Consider the following 20,933-nt stretch of genomic DNA (forward strand, 5'->3'; position numbering starts at 1 on the left):
TTAAACTATTTATCTTGAGTAGAATTCAGCAAATGATGTTTAACAGGAATTATCAATGTTATCTCTGCTCCAACTGTAGCCTCAGTTACATTTTGGGTTGTTTTAATTCCGTATAGACAGCTAGATAGATTTGGAAGTTGGATTAATACATCAAATTATTATTACATGATCACTTTTTTTATTTAAAGGTATAACATTTAAGTTAAGCTATTGCATGTGCGTACATTCGGCCTCAGAGTAACTTTAGTTCCTACCTGGCATTGTTTGCTGGGGGACAGGTGTGAGTGTAACAGACGTGGAGTAAGTTGTGAACCCAAAAGCTGCAGAGAAGGACTGCAGAAGACCACTAAGCATGAAGTTTTTGTTTAGCGTCTAAAAATATACAATAAATATATATTCAAGGTCGTTCGGGTTCTTTTGGCTTATAGGGCTCCCTAACAGAACTATTTGGGGATCCCTGGTGTATGTGGACCACTGTTGGTTATGCCATAAATAAAACATCTAAATAAACACAAAAAATAATGTAATTAAAAATATAATTTGCAATAATTTGTTGGTTAAGTAGCTAAACCATATACTATGATTAAAAATATTGTATATATGATTAAAATATAATTTGGAACCGTGCAATCGGTGACGCGCCATCACCACCACGCACTTCCCCCTCGCACGTGGAAGCCGCACACGGGCGGCTTGCTGAACCGGATGTTGAAGTCGCGCTTCATCCCCCGCTTAACGGCGCCACCGCAGCGTTTAAAAACCATCGCGAGGCACGCGGTCACGTTTCGCACCACTCCGGGGTGAAGAGAGGTGAATGTACGACACCTAGCGTCCACACACATTCACATCACATTTCATTTAGATTTTCAGCAAACATAGGAATAGTTAAAAATATATTTGGCCATAATAAATAATTATTCCCAAACTCTTACTTGTCCTCCAGTTGAAGACCAAACTTTAAAATTGAATATTTTGATCATTATAAATGATAAGATATTGAAAAGCATCTCCAAAGCTCCTCGTTAATCTACAAGAAAAAAGTACAAATACTCAAATTAAAGTTCGACCGTTGATGTATAAAGTTGTTCATAATTGTAATACCTTTAGCATTATAGGAGGAATTAGAAAATAGAGGTAAGTGGTTTTTAAGTATTACTGGTGTACTGCAGCAGTTTTCTGCTCTGTGTGATGATCAACAGAAGCAGGTTTTCATGAGTTATACTACATTATTAGAAAGAAGCTGTCGGGTTCATTGAAAATAAATTAAAATCTCTCGTCATTAATTGCTGAGCAGTGAACTGGCGCTCCATAAATAACATGAAAACTTCTAAAAATCAGAGATGAATGCATCATGTACCACTGACAATACATGAATTAATTATTGTTGCATTACGCTCCCACTATAGTAAAAATAAGTCATCCTTAACTTTTATATTAAATAACATCTCACTGTAGAAACTTTTCTTTATTACAAACCCTTTAAATTGTTCGTTTAAACTTCCGTTTCATTTTAACAGTTTGCAATTCACCGGGTTAAACACAATGCATCCGTCCATTCATACACGACACCAACAACACACTGTACTCAATCATAAAAAACATAGAACACCTCCCACAGATTGTTAAAACATCACCGATATCAAATAGGTGCATCACAATGTGATGCAAGTCGGCATCACTTGTTAAATTCAGAACACTTATGAAGCTAATAGGAGCTTGAACATTAGAGTATAACAAGTTGTCATGACTGTCCAAACAGATGTGGACCGACGATGGAGTTCAGTTCAGACGACCGTCATGTGGTCCTCTCGGCTCGGTCCGCTAGTGGCCGAGGTCCTCGTGGATCTCCGCCTCGTCCCAGGGCCCCTGGATGTTGTCCTTGTGCCTCTGCAGTCTGACCAGCAGCAGCGGGCAGAGCAGCGTGACGCTCCCCAGGGCCAGGGCCAAGAGCACGGCTCCGCCTGTCCACTGGGACCCCAGACCTGCTACCCCTGCGACGCACACTCCCACACACACCCCGGCGAACTGGCCGGGGGCGCTCCCCCTCAGCCTCTGCAGCAGGCAGGGCCACAGGGCGAACACCAGCAGGGCGCAGGTGAGCATGGCGAAGGTGTGCAGGGCCCCGGGTAACCTCGAGGCTAAACACACCGAGGCGAACAGGGCGGCGTTCAGGGAGAAGCTGCCGGGAGGTGATGGCTGGGCGTACGGGAATGACACCAGGTGGGCCAGCAACATCACGGCCGACATGGCGTACACAGTGTCGGTGCTCACGGACTCAGTCAGCGTCTTCAGAACTGGCGAGAAGCCAAAGGTGAAGGAGAGAAAAATGGCGGCGCTCTGCAGGTCAGCCAGTCGGGTCCGGGGCTCGCAGCTGGATTCGACTGGAGCTGGCAAGGCTCGGTGCAGTCCATAACCCAGCAGGGCGCAGACGAGGCTGGTCCACAACAGCGTCTCAGGGAACAGCAGACTCTGTGAGGACAGCAGAGATGTGGAGGACTTATGCATTTGATATATATTTTTAAAAGGGCACAATGTGCTCTACGAGGAGCCGTAGATCTTTCTGGAGCCTTTACCTGCTCCATGTAGAGCCAGAGGGTGATAAAAATGGCCACGCAGGACAGCTGCTCTCCGACAAAGCCTGCCTCTCGCACCACGGCCCAGTAGCGGTACTGCCGGATGCCCTCGTTCCTCCGCAATTCCTCCAGGAACCGCTGGTCCACGTAGTTGTCGGGGAACGGCTGGCACTCCCACAGCACCTTCCGCCAGGGCACAGCTGGACCCGGGACCCCGTCTGGTCCCATCACCCTGAACACAGTTTGCAATCCACCGGGTTAAACACAATGCATCCGTCCATTCATACATGACACCAACACACACACACAACAGCAAATATAGATAAATGTTGATTAAAGAATAGCAAAGGCTACTTGGAGACAAAAAACCTGACAATTTAAAGGGTATACTTATAAGGATTACTCTAATCTGTAACCACATTTTAAATAATTATACATATTTTAACATCACGAGGAAACATGTGTGTGTGTGTGCTGGAGGAAATATGAGCCTGGGAACATCTGGATGACCACGTATTGTGCTTATCCACTGCTTTGAGAAACAATTTCGAAGTCAACATTTACCATTATTTCACCAAACACGTAAACTAGCTTCACAGACGAAGCTAGACTGTGTGAACGAGCCGGTTTGTGCCAATGTATTTGAGCTTTTACGTTAGCTTCGAAGCTAATGAGCTTATCCATCGTGTAGTGAATGTATTGCGTGATATTAACAGATCTTTGAATCACACTTTGTGTTGCGTTTGCGGTCCAGGTGAACGCATCTATTCTGAACACAGTCTCAACGGTTGGCCGGTGCTGCTAGCATGAAGCTGTCGCTACTTCCGGCTTTGACTTGACTATAATAAAACCAGACGTGCCTTATGTAACAGTGTGATTATGGACAACCATTGGCGATCTGTTAAACAATCTCCACGAATATTTAAAAAAATAATTTGTGACCTAACGTTACCTGCGATGGTATTTTATTCGGCGCCGATGCTACAATCTCCTTCTGTCATTTTAGCGGAAGTGAATCACTTTATCATAGAGCTCACAGCGCCCCCTGCTGGTGGATTGTTTTAAAGACAAAAGGCACACACATGAGACTGGCCAACCCACAGAACAACATGCCTGCAAAAATGTAACTCAAAGTTCAAAGTTCAAAGTTTGCTTTATTGTCAATTCCACAATGTACTGAACATACAGGGGAGTTGAAAAGACGTTTCTCTCTAGTCCAACATAAACATATAAAGTGAATACACGAGAGGTCCTCACTGATGTCCACCCCCAGGAATTTGGTGCTGCTCACTCTCTCTATGTCAGCACCATTGATGGTCAGTGGTGGGTGTTGAGTGTGGCCTCTCCGGAAGTCAACAATAATCTCCTTGGTCTTGCTGTTATTCAGTCTTGCTAAAACTCATGCATATTTACTCTTATAATGCACTTTTAAATACATTTCAATCAATCAAAAAATGTATTTGTCACCTAGTGCGCACACATGAAATACAGGGACTTAAATACACACCAAGACATAAAAACAATAAATACACTCTCTAAAACTCTCCACTAAGTTAAAAAAGGTGAATAAACAAACAAGTGTGTACTCTTACCATTTCCAAATAACTTCACGCGGTTGTCTACAGAAACATAACCACAAAATATCTTGCATCTCTTGACGCTGAACTCAAACCTCTATAAAAAGCCCTTTGGTGGGCTGTGTCTTCGCTTACGGCCATACCACCCTGAACACGCCCGATCTCGTCTGATCTCGGAAGCTAAGCAGGGTCGGGCCTGGTCAGTACTTGGATGGGAGACCGCCTGGGAATACCAGGTGCTGTAAGCTTTTCTTTTTTCCCCACTCTTTACAAAACAGCAGAGGCTCTGGAGCGTCACAATGTCCTGGTTCTGTCTGAGTGACACCTTGAGGTGGTCTGTTATTAGCCTGTAGTCAAATGATTTTGTAACGATGCACCATTTCTTCTAAAGGCTAATCTGAAATTAGACAAATTGTTGACTTTATCGTTTTTGGGTTTTTTTGAGAGTTTATCGTAATTTTTGAAACAAACAATATCAACAAGTACCAAGTCACGTGATGTAATCCATTGACTAGGACCACTTCCATAGAGTGGTCTCGCCGACGTCACGATCTCCTTAGATACGAGGTCTGTCCGCCATGTTGGAGTACATACAGATCCTACATGGCGGCGAGTAAACAAGGAAGTGCGGCGAAAATACCATACTTTGAATCACTGGATAGTGCATCAAAGGTTCGCTACCTGGCCAAATTGAAGGTTATTGGTAATTTGGATCCCTATACGATGAGTGCAGATCGTTTCAGTGCCGATCCTACTTATCTTCCATCGGTAAACTACGCCAACATCTACACGTATCTCGTGAACACCCCCAGTCCTTACACAAAAGACGAGTTGGAGTGCTACAAAGGGCTCGACGCTTATAATCAGTTTGTCAGTGGATGGGTCCGAGACGTCAAAGCAACGGTCGTCGAGAATTCTCATCTCGTCATTGGAAGGGTAAATATATACAGATCTGGTCAGATATTTAGCAATATTCAATGTTTACTCAGTGCAAACAGACACGTGTGTTTGTGTATATTGTACATGCTTGTCATTGTGTGCGTAGGAATTAACTTTAAACTAACCCCTAACTTCACCCCCCCCCCCCCCCCCCCCCCCACACACACACATATATCTCACTTTTTCATCATTATTTTCGAAAAATTCTGAATCAAACATGGATCGTTCATCGGAAAGTTCCTTTTTCAAATTCAGATTTTCCGAGAGTAGGCGCTGCATCTCAGCTTGCATTTGCTGCAATCGTGGCCCCACCGAGGTCTGTCTGGTCGGCTTGGTTATTCGTATCCTCGTCCTCATCCTCTGCTGCTGGTGGGCTGTCATATGCATGATCCGACGTTAAACTCATATCAAGCAATGCTGAGGCTGCATCTATGTGTTTTGCCTGTTGTACACGCTCCAAATAACTGCACACGGTTGTCTACAGAAACATAACTACAAAATGTCTTGCATCTTGCAATTTCAGATTAGCCTTTAGAAGAAATGGTGCATCGTTACAAAATCATTTGACTACAGGCTAATAACAGACCACCTCAAGGTGTCACTCAGACAGAACCAGGACATTGTGACGCTCCAGAGCCTCTGCTGTTTTGTAAAGAGTGGGGAAAAAAGAAAAGCTTACAGCACCTGGTATTCCCAGGCGGTCTCCCATCCAAGTACTGACCAGGCCCGACCCTGCTTAGCTTCCGAGATCAGACGAGATCGGGCGTGTTCAGGGTGGTATGGCCGTAAGCGAAGACACAGCCCACCAAAGGGCTTTTTATAGAGGTTTGAGTTCAGCGTCAAGAGATGCAAGATATTTTTTGATTATGTTTCTGCTTTTGTGTGTAGTTTTAAATACAGAGGGCCTTCATTTCAGACATTAGTTTAATAATTGCAACAACAAAAAATTGCATAAAATTGATAAAACATTCCAGTTTTTATTACTGTCCAATGATATTCATCGATAACCTCGTCTGTATTCTGTCAAACAGCAGTGGAGCGCAGCCTTCTGTCTCCTGTGTGACAACTCAGGCAGCCAGTGGACGAAGCAGCTCAAAGGATCCACAAACCAGAACCACCACAGTAACATCTGCACAACACAAAGACAGTTGTTGCCTATTTTTGGTTCTCTGATGCTTATGTGTTTCTCACACATCGACCTATCTTTGGATTCTACAGCAGAGGATCGGGTCGTGTCTCAACACAGACGGTGTTTCCAGAAGGACGGGATCATCCACGCAGTGTCCGATGACCAGAACAGCGGCAACAACCACTTCTTCGCCTGTCAGTTCTCCCGGGCTGCTCAGCGAGTGTCTAAGCATCACATCACTGCAGCACCAGATCCAGAAGACGCCGCCGGGTTGAAGAAGAGCCGCTTGAAGAAGCCCGAGCTTTCCTGAAGGTATCTGAATGAAGTTTGATTCGCTGCCTCCAAGTACGGCACGATTCAAGATCAGCAGGAACACACAGAAGTCAGAAAGAATGTAGGATTGTTTCATTTATACACATTTGTAATTACAGGACATTAGTTGAATAAATACCACATTACTCTTTCCCCCACTGCTCCACGAGAGAAGTAAAAAAAAAAGACTTTACTGTTGATCCAGAAACTTTAACAACCTCTTACTCAGTAACTTAGAAATACTTTTAAAATATTCGTAGGCTTTTATTTTTGTAGAACAGATGACAAACAAATCAGAAACTGCAACTTCATATTACTAATCCATCACTTATCTCAACATACAGTACTTAAATTAAACACTGACCCCTAAAAGGAATGCCGTCGGAGCCGCGGCAGCGAACTGACTCGCACTCATTGAACCGAGCGGTGTGGTAGTGGTCATGACCTTCCAGGTGTCGGGGAGATAGAAATAGACCCGGTCACAGGAGAGACAGGCAGGCGGCAACGTCTTCACACAGTAGGTGGCCGTAAGCAGACACCCGCCAGCAGCAGTGAGGCTTCACAGAGGAGGGCGGCTGCCAGCCGGGCAACGAGCCACCGCGGAGGAGAGAAGTGCAGCCGTCGGTAAGAGACGCCGGTTCCTTTTTCTCCTCCAGTGTTGGCATGAGCCGGGAAAGTGAGACTGGATTTCTAGAAACATAAACGTCCGTGGCAAAGTATTCTAAAGACCTCAGACTGGCAGCTAAACACAAGCCATCATAGAAACACACAAAAGGTACATTTATGAGTACAACTTCTTTACAAACGGGAACACTTGCTGATATACTGATTGCACTTCCCACTCTTATTTGGCAGAAATATAAAATCTAATTCTTCAGACACCATATAATTTATTCATCTCGTTTATATAAAAACATGTCCAAAGAAAAAAGGACATTTGGTTGTTTGTTTTTGCAATTGGCCACCAGCCCAGTAACTTAAGGCTCCGTTAGAAAAACATCATAAACGTGCTCGTCGCTTTCTGTGACGTCAGCGAGGACTATAAAAACAATTTATACGTCTTAAAGAGAGACACAGGGACTTTTCTTTCCGCAGCAAAGAGATAGGTTGTAAAGTAGATGGGGTGATAGTTCCAAGTTGTTCCCTAAAACTTCAGTGGGCTGAGAAGCAGAGCAACAACAGAAGTGCCTTTTGTTATTAAGGATGTCAAAATGTCCGTTTGTGTGCATGTGTATAGAAGACATCTTATGTTAAAGAGATCTGAGGGGTGTGCGTGTTAGTTTCTCTCTCCGTCCTTCCTTTGGGAGGGTGCCGTTATGTACGAAGTTTCCGTTTATCTTCAAACAGCGAGCGGACCAGGTAGACCTGAATCCCCGAGATCACAATCATAACGATGACGTTAACCACCGACCAAAGGTTCACCCGGTTGAAGTTGCTCTCCTGGATGTTCCTGTCGCGAGCCTCGAACGCCCGCAGCACCGTCTGGATGTGCACACTCTTGCCCAGCCGAGCCTTCACGTTGTTGATGGTGTCCTGAGGAGGAGAGAGGAGACACACGGGTGAGCTCTGGCTTGTTTGTGATTCTGAAATGAATCGCAATCGTATTGGGGGTTGGCGAGTACAGGATATAGAGGAAGGGGAGGAGAATGCCGCCAATGGCCGACTCATACCCACATTCTACATCCACTGAGTCAGACTGGATTGACAGAATCTGAGAAGACAAATGATATACCTTGTTCCTCTTATGTACTTGACACTAAACTCACTAAATGCAAAGCAGAGTGATCAAAAATGAGGACTGAGTTTGTAAACAGGTCAGGTGTGTTCCGACCGTCCATGGGAAAACAACTTCCTGCACAGCTGGGAGACCCATTTCCTGTCTTTAAAGCCAGTGAGTAAGTGAGGCCGATGTGACTTCTGACACAAATTCAAAGGCAGTTCCTGATGACGGGGCATTGCAGGCTATTGTGGTGCAAGCTGAGACAATTGGCTTCCCTCACCCAATCGGTGAGAGTTCATGTCATTGTGTATTCTTGCGACAGCCTCCTGACTTTGCATGTGTAAGGTTTGTTTTCTGTGTGTCCCTGGTGGGTTTGCTTTTAGCCACGCAAACATGCGTTTCCGCCTACTGTCTCACAGCAGGGGGTAGCTGTGCCGCACTGCTGTGGTCCTGCTTGGTAGCAGGACGACCACGGTCAGAGCCCGTGACCGTCTCCTCCTACGAGATCACGTGTCCTCAGCGGTTAAATGCAATGCGTTTGTCAGCTAGTTAGCGTAGCTTCATTAGCGATGCTATTCTTCAATAAAACAGTCTGATCAACAGGATAAACGGACATACAAGTGGATCGGTTATAAAAAAAAAAAATACTGCAGGGAAGAATGGTGCAAACGAACAGCCTGTTGGCTCACTGCACCCTCGATTTCATGCTAAGAGCATCGGTGGCACAGTGACAATTATCTTGCTGGTGGACAAGAGAAGGAAAGTCTGAAACTACTCTGGAATGGGTTGCAATGTCAAAATCTATATTTTTCTGAATAGCTTAACATTTGTGTTGTGTCTCAGACCAGCTGCATCCCTCACCATGATGTCTTCCAGCTTCATGTCCAGCACGTCCGTTCCCTGGACGTACTCCTTCCAGTCCTCCACCTCTTCATCATCTTGGTCCATGTTGTCCAGGATCAACTCGAAGAAGACGAGCTTCTCGGAGATGGTGCTGAACGTGTTGTCGAAGCACAACATGTAGTCTCCGTCCTCGGTGTCGACAACGCTGGCGGGAAGCACAGGCAGTGAGAGCGTGCACATGTATGAGTTTAAAAAAAAAAATGCTGCGGCCGGTAGCTTCCATGAATTTTGCTCCATTTTTGTCTTTATTTGTTGTGTTCATCACTACTGGCATGTGACAGAATACATTTGTCAACATCTCAGGAGGAGAGGGGGAGAGCTGAGATGGATGCTAAGCTAACCCAGCTAGGACCTCAGGGGTACTCCACTACCCAGCATGCTCCTGACTGTCGGATGCCTGGTCGCAGAAAAATAAGCTGGAGGTCAGTGACTGTTGAGTCCACATCTTCACAGAGACCTGGATCTATCGTGGTCCAGGATCAAGCTGCTCTTGAGGGGCGGACAGCAGGACAGAGAGCAGGACCACGGTGGGACCAGAGGAGGGGGACTCTGTGTTTGCATCATGATGCTTGGTGCTCAATCACAGTCACATTTGATGGACAATATGTTGAATTTTTAACGTGAAGATGTCAGCCAGATTATCTGCCCATAGAATTGTTTTTCTTGCGGCGGTTTACATTCCTTATGATGTACTCCTGTTTTTGTTTTGTTTGTCATGCGTCTGTTGTGTTAACAAATGGGCTACAACTGCATTTCGTTGTGCATCTCTGTGTTGCATAATGACAATAAAAATGATTCCTTAAATCCTAACTTACGTGTGCACTCCATCTGACTTGTGGTAGTCACTGAACACCACTTGGGCAGAAGGAGAGGTGATGAAGAAATCCACATCGAGACCTGCTCCATCTAATACCTGCGGGACATGAGAAGTAAAGGAGGACAGAGAAAAAAAAATTAGAAAAGAGAGAGACGTGGAAGCAATGAGCCACAGGGTAGTAGACAATACAACTGAAATACAAGGTGTGAGATTTATTTCTCCCACAGCCAATAACAAAGAGCAACTGCCTGACCGCAGAAAATCAGCATCATTCAGCTGTCACACACTGACCGGCTTAACAGGTTTACTCAAGGTGTGTGGGTCCCCACTGGCTCTACTGCTTAATACAACATTTGCATTTTACATTAAAGTATATCAGTGTAGTTTGCTTTAATGGGATATGTAAACGGGAACAGTAACTACAATAACAAATAAGTTTAATGTGGTCTCTCTCTCACATAACTTTTAAATTGCATATCCCAGTTTATGTGAGTATATTTATAGTCACCTGATACTCAATCTCCAGAGAGGCATCTTTCTTCATGGTCTGGAAGAAGCATTCCTTGCGACCGGCTGGCAGCGTGAACGTAAAGTCTGAGTCCAGAGACTGAGAGAAGGAAGCCAGCACCACGAACCTCTCCGAGACCAGAGCGACCACCACGGACAGGACGAGCACGACCACCCGGAGTACCTCCATGGTAAAGCCTGCGTGTCTTTAAAAAAGTCCCAAAAAGAGCCACTACGCGGTGTTACGGTAGCTAACCGCGGTGTAAAGCGGGGTATGTTCGCCCAAAACTTCACTTCTGTGTGAAAATGTTCTTCTCACTTTTAGTACTGACGACTGTCGAAACCTCAGGACCCCGCCTGATAAAAAACTAAAATACACATTTTACTTGTTACTTCAAACAATGTCAGCTATATTCACCATTTTATTTCACATTACTCTGATTAATATGATGTGTTTATAAGTTGATATACATCAGACAACCCACGATTTAAAAATGAAAAAGTGCAGGCACATATTTAGCCAGCTTCTCGAATTGCACTCTGGGATATGTAGTTATCATATTCAACGTAAGGGTAAACCTTCACAGGGGTAAACAGAAGAAACCGGCGTAGATAGTGTATTTAGACATAAAATTCGTTGTTTTAATCATATTGTTATTTCACAATACAATGTACACATTTAAAGAAGGAAAGGAGGGTTGACGTTATAAATAAATATATAAATATGTGTTTTTTTGGGGTTCAAGATGTTTCTATGCTAAATAAAAATATATATATATTATTCCAGTTTATTTACGTTTCAATTTGAATGATCTGGAATTTAAACCAAAAGTTTCAGATCCATTAAATAAAACAAAAAATGAATTGATCGACAATGATCGATGATATTTATGATAATGATACATATAACACAATTTAGCTCCATTGCAATCGGCACTAAACAACGAATGGTTTGTTTTTTAAATACCTTTTTTTCGGGATGTTCTTAAATTTACATTTGTGTACACAACGTTCACATTCCTCACCGCACACCTCATCGAGTAATTTGGACTTTCACGTGTATTGCCAATTTACAGAATCAAAGGTTGCAGCATTAGTCATTCACATTGAAACGTTTGACATCAGAAGATTGAGCAATAACATTTTAAATGTCGCGTGCTTTAGTAGTTTTAGCACGTCAAGACATATGTGACGCGTTCTGCTTCCAGCTCATCCTCAGTCCAAAGTGGGCGTGTCTCGTCAAACCCGGTGTTGCTACGTGTCCTGTGATTGGCCGACGTACACACAGCTGCGATTTGATTGGTCAAACCTGGAACATACCGAGAGCCAGCTACCTCCTCCACAGCAGTCGCTGTTCAAGCCGAGTAAGAAGCGGGCGACTTGTTCCGCACAATGAAAAAGGAAAAATAGCACACCTTAAGTGTAGGTTTTTAGCCACAGAAGACAGCTGTAGTTAACACGAGTCCTCGGCCAACAGACAAAAGCTTAGAAGAGATTAGAAAAAACTCCCAGAGAGCGAGGATGTTGGTCCCCGTGGGAAGATAATGAAGAGGCTGCGCGTTTTGTTGGTGTGCCTCATTGTAGCTCTCCTGTGCTGGTAAGCTAATATCTCCATCTCCATCTTCGTAAAACCTTCAGTAATTACACGTAAGACAGATGACAGCCGTGTGAGCAGGTTGAACCACATTTAACGACATCTACACCCCTCCGTCACGTCGCTTTTTGCCGCATTATATCCGCCTGTCATCAGTGTTCAGTGACATGAATCCTCCATGCTACACGGCTACGTTACCAAGCTAATTACAGTGTTTAATTGACCTGTAACGCTGCCAGAAAGAGGAGCCTTTTGCATGTTTTTGTCTGTACTTGACACAGCTGGTTGATAAAGTTTGTTGTTTACTTGTGTTTTTTTAGTGGTGTTAGCTAGCCAGCTGTTGAATAGCAGCATTAAGCTAGCTATAACCCTAAAGCAGTGAGCATGGGCTGTGAATGAAAATGTTACTTATCTGATGGCTGGGAACTTGAATAACTTAAATAAAACTAAGAAATAACAAAGTGACGAGCTGCTTTCTCTTTGAGATTTAAATATGGTGCACTTCTAGCTATTCCCTTCAAATAACTATTATTTTACTATTGTTATTTATCAATTAATGGACTCAACCATCTGGGAAATTCAACATCAGCTAGAAACGCCCAAACTGATGTCTTGAGATTGTTTAGTTAGTTTGGGCATCACATTTGAACCCACAGTTACTAAAGTTATGATAAGAAATTAAGAAAAGCAAGATTTATTTCTGTATTTGTGGAGGAAATAACCTGAATATTGTTGCGTTGTTAAAAGTAGAGTACCACATTTAATTGGATTTATGTGGGGGGACCAATAAGTGTAAATACAGGATACATAAGAGAAAACTGTGAAGAGCAAGAGGCTACAGGCCTGGTGAAAACAGTGTAAATGATTACTTAAACATCATTATACTAGATGTAATGGAGCCATTATTACATTCAACAATGTAAATACGTTTCATTATAAAAACATGGTGTGTGTCGTCTTCTCTCCAAAGCACTTGCTTAATCTCAGAGGCACGGAGCAGGTAACAATAATACGCAGAGGGTTTGTGAAATGGGATTAGCAGTCCGTGCTAACATGCTACCTTTAACCAGATTGGTGACTCAGGAGCAGCTAACCTTTCATCGTGTGGCCTGTGGACTGTTTCTCCAGTGCGGTCATGTTGTCCGCTCTGATATATCACCATGACATTTGACAGTGTAGCTGGTGTTTGTTCTTTGGGAGATCAAATAGCTTGTTTAAAAGATTATCCTCACAGCATCGTAAACAGATTTGAATGCTCATATTTTATTGAGCACGACAAGGATGAGGTTTTTGTAAGGATGTAATCAATAAGTAACACTGTCTCGGGTACGCAGTCTGGTGTGGTACAGTCATGGTATTTGCAAAAGAGACGCAAACTGGTTTTAAAGTCTAAATAATTGGTCAGACTGAAAGGAGAAATACGAGCTCACTGAAAACAGCCCCAGGTAAATCCACTTCTTACTCTGTTTGTAACCTTTGTACTCTTTCTTTTTTTTTCTGAAGAATGACCACATTCCCATAAATTTGATTATTTGAAAAGAGCTCAGATAAGATGTGGGGTGCCTTTCTATCTTATAGCAGGCAAACAAAGTAGAAAGAAGAACTTGAGAACATTGAAACACAGCAGCATGAAGGTCAGTGAAACAGGAAGACTGACTGAGGGATCAACACATTTGTAGTTGGTCATTTTAATTCAAGAAGTTTCCAAGGGGAGTATTGAATTAAATTGAGACAGCCTTCCCTAATAGTTCATACGTGATTACAGCCTTGCGTGTTTGCTCGCTTAAAACCTCTGTGCACTCGCTCCACTTTCTAACAAACTACCTAATGACCGTGCAACCACACGCACACTTCATTACTGATGCAAACCCCTTTTAGCGTGCTGCTGTCGGCTTCTCACTCCTCTGTGCCAGCTCTCACACTTCCCGTTGGGAACAGGGAATGTAGTCCCTGCAGTGATCCGACGGTTTCCAAGGCAGCTGTAATTTTAGGCAGAAAGGGGCTCTGTATCGGGAGGCTGAAGGCTGTGAGGGGGGGTGGAGGCATCACTCTGTTGTCGTGACTGCAATAACCTTGTGCAGATTCCATGCTTTTCTTTGCTCAGTGAAGTCTCTGTACATTACTGTGAGACGGATGAAGGTGCCCAGCTAGAGGTCTTTATGTTGTGTGTGTCACGCTGCCGTCGTCAGCAACTGTCGGGTCTGTCGACATCTATTTCCCTCCTCCGTTTGGAGTTTAGCTTCTAGACGTCGGCTGAGTGTGGTGGTGCGTCTCCTCTCTGCAGTAACACATTTTTGGACTTTCTCTCAGATAGCTGGCGTCTTCCGGCTAATTCTATAGTCTGCAAAACGACCTAAAATAAACAATTACATTTATTTCTACAGGAGCACGCATCATCTCATTCTGTCCCCTGTGTCATAGTCATTAGTTTCCCAGCCATTTGAAGATTATTGTTATTATGCAACACGATTAGCACTCATGAGATAAGTCTACAGCCCACTGTCCAGCTGGGGCTTCATGTTTTAAAGGTGCTGACTTACCTGGTTGCTGTGCAACTTAGTGTCTTTGCTGCTGATTGTTCTTCCATGTAATTAAAAGACTTTGCTGTCGTTTAAAGTGCTCGAGGGTACTGCTGTGTGTCTTGTGCTTATCATACCCAGAGAGCTGTTTTTCGTTGCGCTGTATGTTTCGACACCAGTCCCGTAACAGAACACCGTAGGGTTTAGCCTGTCAGACCTGTTTCCTCTCCTAGCTCATCTATAGGATGAGGCGCTCTATAGGGGCTTTCATCTACCCTCTGCTGCCAGAGCGGGATTTCCCAACTCATGGCTTCAGTTCTTGAGCAGACCCCGTCTGTGAACCTCTGTTTAGCGGCACAAATACTTTTAGATTCAAAAAGAAAACCAGAAGAAGGGCCACAATGAGTTAGCAGGCTAATGGCGTTTACCAAACACAGCATTAGCTGAATTCCTCTTCACTGCAAACACACACACTGAAATGTTTTGAACTGAAATGTTTTGAGTAAGCAAACGTTTAATACTTCATGTCTCCGTGCCCCTCTGTCCGAATGGTGTCCTCTGGTCCTTTGGTGAGCAGTGAGCACTATGCAAGGGAGCCCAGGACGTAGTCAGGGGACCCTCTCGTTGAAAGAACTATGCGTTCCTTTCAGTTGTGACCACATTGTAAACGTTCCCCTTTTTGGGGCAACTGTTGCATAAGTAGATCCGCCTCCTCATGCCCACGTGTGCCAGTACTGCTTGTGTTTCCCACCAGTAGACGTCCAGCAGCACCTGGACTGGGAGGAAAGGACAGAAGATTTGATGCTCTAAATGAGACTCAGAAACACCAACAGTTACCTCACGTGATTGATCAGCTGCTTCTGCTGTCGATGTCTTCCTGGTTATTCACATCAATGCTTGTCTTTGTCTCCAGACAGCGTGAAACTGCTGACATGAATGAACCATTAGAACTTGCCTAATTGTGAACAAATTCCTGAAGACCTCTCTCCATTGTTCTTGTGGGTGTGATGACAACTTGTCTTGTTCACAAGCTCTTCTTCTTCTACTGTTTACGTGTAGATTACAGCCACGCATAGCTTTTAGTGACAACTGCTGACACAACTTCACTGTCGAAGACTTTTTTTTTTGCAGCAGCATATAAAAATCAGTTTGTGAACTATATGGAAACACGGCTCATAAAGCAGGGGAGGTTCTGTGGGAGTTTTTGGCTGTTCCAGCCCTGAAAGCAGAGGCGGGGAGTTTGGCCTTGACGCAAACTAAGCCGGCTTCGGGACATGACGATGTTGCTCACTTAAGCCTTTTCCTTGAAGCTCATCAACTCGTTGCATCCAGCTGCTTTGTTGCCTTTATGGTCCTGTAGTGCCGTGTGGCTGCTGTGATGTGCAGCGTGTGCGTCTACACATGCTTGTTTTTGTTTCTCCTCTTCGCCGTGCCTTCATCAGACCACTCCTTTGTTGTTCTCGTTGTTCCGGTAATATCTCACGGTAAACACCTCTGGTAAATTTCCCTAGTTGACCTGTTTTGAATATTTTAACCGCACGTTTGCCTTCATGATGAGGTGGTCAAAAAGAGTGATCGGTAAATAATCTAAGCCCAGCTGGAGGTATTGAGATCTGTTGTCTTTTATAGTCTGAAGGATGTTTTTCATATGAATAATGAATGAGTTGCAGATGTCTAAAGTTAATACTTACTCATGCATAAGCGCCAACATACGACACTGTCACGCTATGTAAGTCGTGCATGATATTGTGTTCAAGTCTGTAAATGATCTTATCATGGAAATGATAAAATGAACCCACACAGTGCAGAGCGAGGAGTCGATGCATGTAGCAGTTTGTTACTAAGTGGTTATCTGATTTTTGTGACTGGGTCCGATCAGCTGCCAGTGGGTGCATCGCACCATGTGACTTATGATTTATGGATAAAAGCTTCTGTTTCCTGGACTGTTGGCTCATAGAGACCGGAGGCTTAGTCCATCTCTGTTGTTGTAGCAGAGGTTAGCGCTGCAGGCTGTGAGGAGACAGAGCTGGACCGGCACTGCAGAGCAAACTATTGTTCCTGCCCACTGGCCGTGAAGGCTGCCGGCCTTCCTGTCTCCCCGCTGCATGGCTCCACTGTGTGTCCATGCTCTACGCTGGACGCTCTTCATAACGAGACTGTGAACCAACACTCGAGGTAGATCCAGTGCTGGGTGAAGTGAGTGCACTCTGGTGTCTACGGTGAGAGCTGAGCCGCAGGGCTGGGCGATCAAAACAATATCAAACACGGATCGCAATCCGGGCTATTCTGTTCATTACTGATTAATCTGCAGATACTTTCTTCAATTAACAAGTTAATAAAGAAATGGCCGCCCAACAGCCAAACATGACGCCTTCAAATGTCTTGTTTTATTCAACAAAAAGTCCAAATAATAGTTAAAATTCATTTTAGAGGCTGGAGTCAGAATGTGGGAGGGTTTGAGAAATAACTGAAATGATTCATCAATTATCAAAAGATTGTGTATTTCTGTCGATCTACTAATTGTTGCGTCTAAAAACAGCTCGGCTTTCATTTTAATTCCAATAGATTTTACATATTTTATTGTAATTTTCTTCTTTATTTATCTTCCTTGAATTTTGCAATAATTGCTTTTCTTTTATATTTAAATATGTTTATGTTATGCACAAATACCAAAGCAAATTCCTTGTGTTGTGATGCATGAACGTTTCCCTCCATAACATCATCCAGTCAGACTGAAGTTTATACAATAAAAAAGGTATCAACATATTTTTGCGTCGTGGATTTTGAGTCATGAACTTTCATTACATTCTTGCAGATTTGTTACGAAATAAGAGGACATGAAATGTTGCAAAGCTTGCAAAAAGAGTCAAATTTGGATTCTCTTCTTTACTTCCTGGTCAGCAGGACCTTCTCTCCAGGATCCTGTTGCCTGCATAATGTCTTTCTGGGAATAAGAAAGTCAGTGAGAGTTGAATGCATGCCAGTAGCCGGAGGCTCAGCGAGCAGTTAGCGAGAAAATGCCGCTGTTGGATAGCCGTGCTGTGAGGGAGGAGGTTGTTTGGCCTTAAAGGTGGAGACTTGCACCAAGACGACCAGTACAGATGCGATGTGTGTCTGCCTGTGTGAGAAGAGGGCAGAGAGTTAATTCATGTGACTATTTAACAACTGAGCGTTCAGCTCGAGCTTGTTTTTGTCATTGCAAATATTTTTCTCAAAATCAATAACAGTGCAACTTGTTTACCAGGTTTTTAATTGTACGTTAAGAGTCTAAACTATTTAAGGCTTGAAAACTTTCCATGTTAAGCTGTTTTAACCCGTCTCTAGACATTTCCGATGCCCGGATGCTGTGTATTCTCTGAGCTTTTGTTGGTTCATTCCCCTACACTCTGAGGTTGCTTTGCTTTTTTCCTGCCAAGTCACTATTTCTCCATTCTTGAAAATGCTGTGGTTTCTCTTCTCGTCCCCTCCCCCTCTCTGGCTCGCGCTCTTCTCTGTTTACCTTCTAGTTACAGTCCAGCCTGCTTGAATAATGTGTGTGTGGTGGGGGGGGGGGGTCTATTTCTCTTTCTTTGTCGATGGTTTAGTCGTGTTTGCGTCACGTATGTGACTTTGTGCATGTGTGCCTTTTTTTAAGCGTTCTCTGTGAGGGAAATGTACAGAGAGATATCCCGTGCATTGTTGACACACACGGCTAAAGAACATCGTGTACTAAACTAAAGCCAATAACGGCTGGTTTTTACAAAGCTGGCATATAAAGTCACACCAGTACCATCAAATCTACTTTCATCAATTATCTTATTTTAGGCCAAAATAATTTGATTTGTGATGGACATACAGCAGGCTCATTGTTTCAGATTGAGTGGCTATGTAGGTAGGTGCTCGTGTAAGAGTAGAAAGTATTGTTCAAATCTGAAATATCACAATATTCCTGTCTGTTCTATGATTATTTGTTTAACGTGGTGTTTCCGTGTTCGTTAGGAGGCCACTGTTTGCTTTGGAGAATGTATGTTAAATGTTTCACCAAGCAGCAGCGGGTTGGGTACACTGTACTTTGGTGAATGTTTAATGAGTTTTTGTTCTCCTGCTGTGCCGGACGATGCGTACATACTGACCAGGCATGCACGCGTATTTTTGTAATAACCAGTAACTTAAATGCATGTAAAATGTAGGCTAAGATTGACACATTTAGATGTTAAACACAGCTGGAAGTGCCTTTAAGCTGCATTCTCTCTACTGACCAGCAGGGGGCGACTCCTCTGGTTGTATAGAAGTCTATGAGAAAATGACTCTACTTCTCTCTTGATTTATTCCCTCAGTAAACATTGTAAACATGAGTTTATGGTCTCAATCTCTAGTTTCAAGTCTTCTTCAATACAGCATGATGTTCATTTAGTAAATGATGGTATTAAATTATGTTATCTAAATTGTTGCATCAATGATTTAGTGGACGGGGCACGTATCCATGATTAGTTTTGGTTCTGGATGAGAATGTCCTTCATGTCAGCCGGTTGCAGGCCTGTTAGCTGAACGTAGCCCTTCAGCAGCAGTCGTCCTTCCTCCAGGTGACTTGGCCTTCTTGGTGTTACTCAGTCGAGCGTCCAAATAGAGGTGTGTGTTCTCTCGCACGCTACATCCTGAAGAGGCTCCTGTGTCAAAGGTTGAAGGATTTTCCTGCCTCACAGAGCAAACAAGCTTCACAAATCGCTCAAAGTGTTGTGAATCATAAGAGCACGTGGTCTTTCATTACATTAGACGACCTGACGTGGTTATCTGGCTTTAAGAGCAAACCGGCTGAAGTGGTTTCGTTCTGCCAGGAACTGCTGGGCGTGTGTTCAGTCTGATGGTATTTTAACGGCAATAGTAAGAAAGCGACCAATCAAGTTTCCTTCTGAACTGAAAGTGTGACATCTGTTTGTTGGCACTGTGCTGTTCCGTTGCTTAAACAGAGCTTCATCAATCCAAGCTAATATCACCACATTTTACTTATGTATTCCCTTAAATGCAGGTGGTGGGGAGGTATTTTAAGCTTCCCTGCAATTATTTCAGACAGGCTTTATTTCTCTACTCCTCCAATACAGCAAGTCAGCTCCAATAACATTAATAGCAGTGTTGCTACTAATGGGGCTAATGTGTCTGCAGCAGCAATGTAGAACACATCCTTTCCCATCCTTTCCCTTGGTCAGTGAAGTCTCTACAAACAGAGCTTCTCTGTGCTGTTGATCTGCTCGGGGGAGTGAAGCTGTGCCTACGTTTGGTAAAGATGCTTTGAGGAACATGCAGCGGCCAGCAGAACATCTGGTATCAACTGTTCATTTCTGAATCTGAGTTTTGACTCTAGATTAGAACCATATTCATTTCAGGCAGAAGCTGTCGCTGTTTCAAAGAAGATCTGGTCGTTATCTATACTATATCTGGTTATGAAATGGACCACAGGTGAGGTGGGAGGGTCCGCTTCAGAAATGTTTGTGGACGCGTTGGAGAGCTGTTCAGCCACTGAGTCCTGGCTGCCCTGTGACGCACCAGAGGAGAGGATTATGGGGGATCAGCAGGCTTTAAAACTGCTCTACATTATTTGATGCTTCCATGTGGAGGGAACTCGGATCGCACGCACAAACACGCTGGGTCCTAAAGGCTGGTCTTTGAGGCTCTGCCCCCATTTTCCCTCTAAACAGTGGCAACATGTTTTTGTCTGCCTGGCAGGTGCGCTGGCCTACTTTTACCAGCGAGCCTTTGCTGGCACTCGTCCTCCAATCGCCCCACAATCCACCTCTGCTCAAGTGGATGCTGGATTCTCTCTTCTCAGCTGTTCCCCCTCCCCCCCCCCCCCAGACACACACACCTGTCAGGCTTATGATCCGTTGCACCTGTAGTATGTTGGTTGCAGGATTTATTCTTAAAGGTGTGTGTGTGTGTTCTCACAAAGCATGTGATTTGGCTTTGGTGAGTTGACTGTTCAGTTTATAATAAAGCCTGAACTAACTCACTCCATCATCTCGCTCTGCTCCTTCAGCCTCTCTGACGTTATGAACTCTCACATCGTCTATCGGGGAAAATCTGAACCTCAGAGGGAAAACATCACAAGACGTTTGAAAAATAGAAGACTGAGACGATTCACATTCCTATTCAATTCTAAATCAAGAACACTATAATAATGTGACTTCAGTATTTTATCAAACAGTTTGTCTCTTTCTCTTCCTCTGTTTTGCACACAGCAGTTGACACGATGACCATGTTCTAGTTTTTTAATTTAAGACAATTAGGTGAGAATAAAGGATAATGAAGAGCAGAACTCTGAGCTAACCGGAGCGACACGCACACGTTCACACATGTTGTCGTGCTCGAC

At 43.8% G+C, this 20,933-nt stretch overlaps 3 protein-coding genes and 1 long non-coding RNA gene across 4 annotated transcripts in view; 2 read left to right on the top strand and 2 right to left on the bottom strand.

The window, feature by feature from the left end:
• Nucleotides 1-1,492: 1,492 nt before the first annotated feature.
• On the bottom strand, nt 1,493-3,595 carry pigc (phosphatidylinositol glycan anchor biosynthesis, class C). Its single transcript, XM_079266964.1, has 3 exons — nt 3,526-3,595; nt 2,574-2,805; nt 1,493-2,469 (listed from the first exon to the last, which is right to left on the bottom strand). Exons 2-3 carry the CDS (start codon nt 2,799-2,801, stop codon nt 1,822-1,824), a joined length of 876 nt encoding a protein of 291 aa, XP_079123090.1. The 5' UTR covers nt 2,802-2,805; nt 3,526-3,595; the 3' UTR covers nt 1,493-1,821.
• A 1,423-nt stretch (nt 3,596-5,018) lies between these two features.
• On the top strand, nt 5,019-6,579 carry LOC306776187. The gene is made up of 3 exons (XR_013771905.1): nt 5,019-5,086; nt 6,121-6,211; nt 6,308-6,579. It is a non-coding gene; the product is annotated as an uncharacterized lncRNA (long non-coding RNA).
• Nucleotides 6,580-6,771: 192 nt separating this feature from the next.
• On the bottom strand, nt 6,772-10,796 carry tmed5 (transmembrane p24 trafficking protein 5). Its single transcript, XM_079266801.1, has 4 exons — nt 10,479-10,796; nt 9,969-10,066; nt 9,112-9,298; nt 6,772-8,063 (listed from the first exon to the last, which is right to left on the bottom strand). Exons 1-4 carry the CDS (start codon nt 10,665-10,667, stop codon nt 7,845-7,847), a joined length of 693 nt encoding a protein of 230 aa, XP_079122927.1. The 5' UTR covers nt 10,668-10,796; the 3' UTR covers nt 6,772-7,844.
• Nucleotides 10,797-11,851: 1,055 nt separating this feature from the next.
• Nucleotides 11,852-20,933, top strand: part of suco (SUN domain containing ossification factor) — a 36,544-nt gene continuing 27,462 nt past the window's right edge. Inside the window, exon 1 of the mRNA XM_079266751.1 lies at nt 11,852-12,074. Within this exon, the coding sequence (XP_079122877.1) occupies nt 12,022-12,074 (53 nt within the window). The 5' untranslated portion in view covers nt 11,852-12,021. The remainder of the gene's footprint in view (nt 12,075-20,933) is intronic.

The sequence above is a fragment of the Melanostigma gelatinosum genome (assembly GCF_949748355.1).
Source record: "Melanostigma gelatinosum genome assembly, chromosome: 4".
Taxonomy (NCBI): Eukaryota; Metazoa; Chordata; class Actinopteri; order Perciformes; family Zoarcidae; genus Melanostigma; species Melanostigma gelatinosum.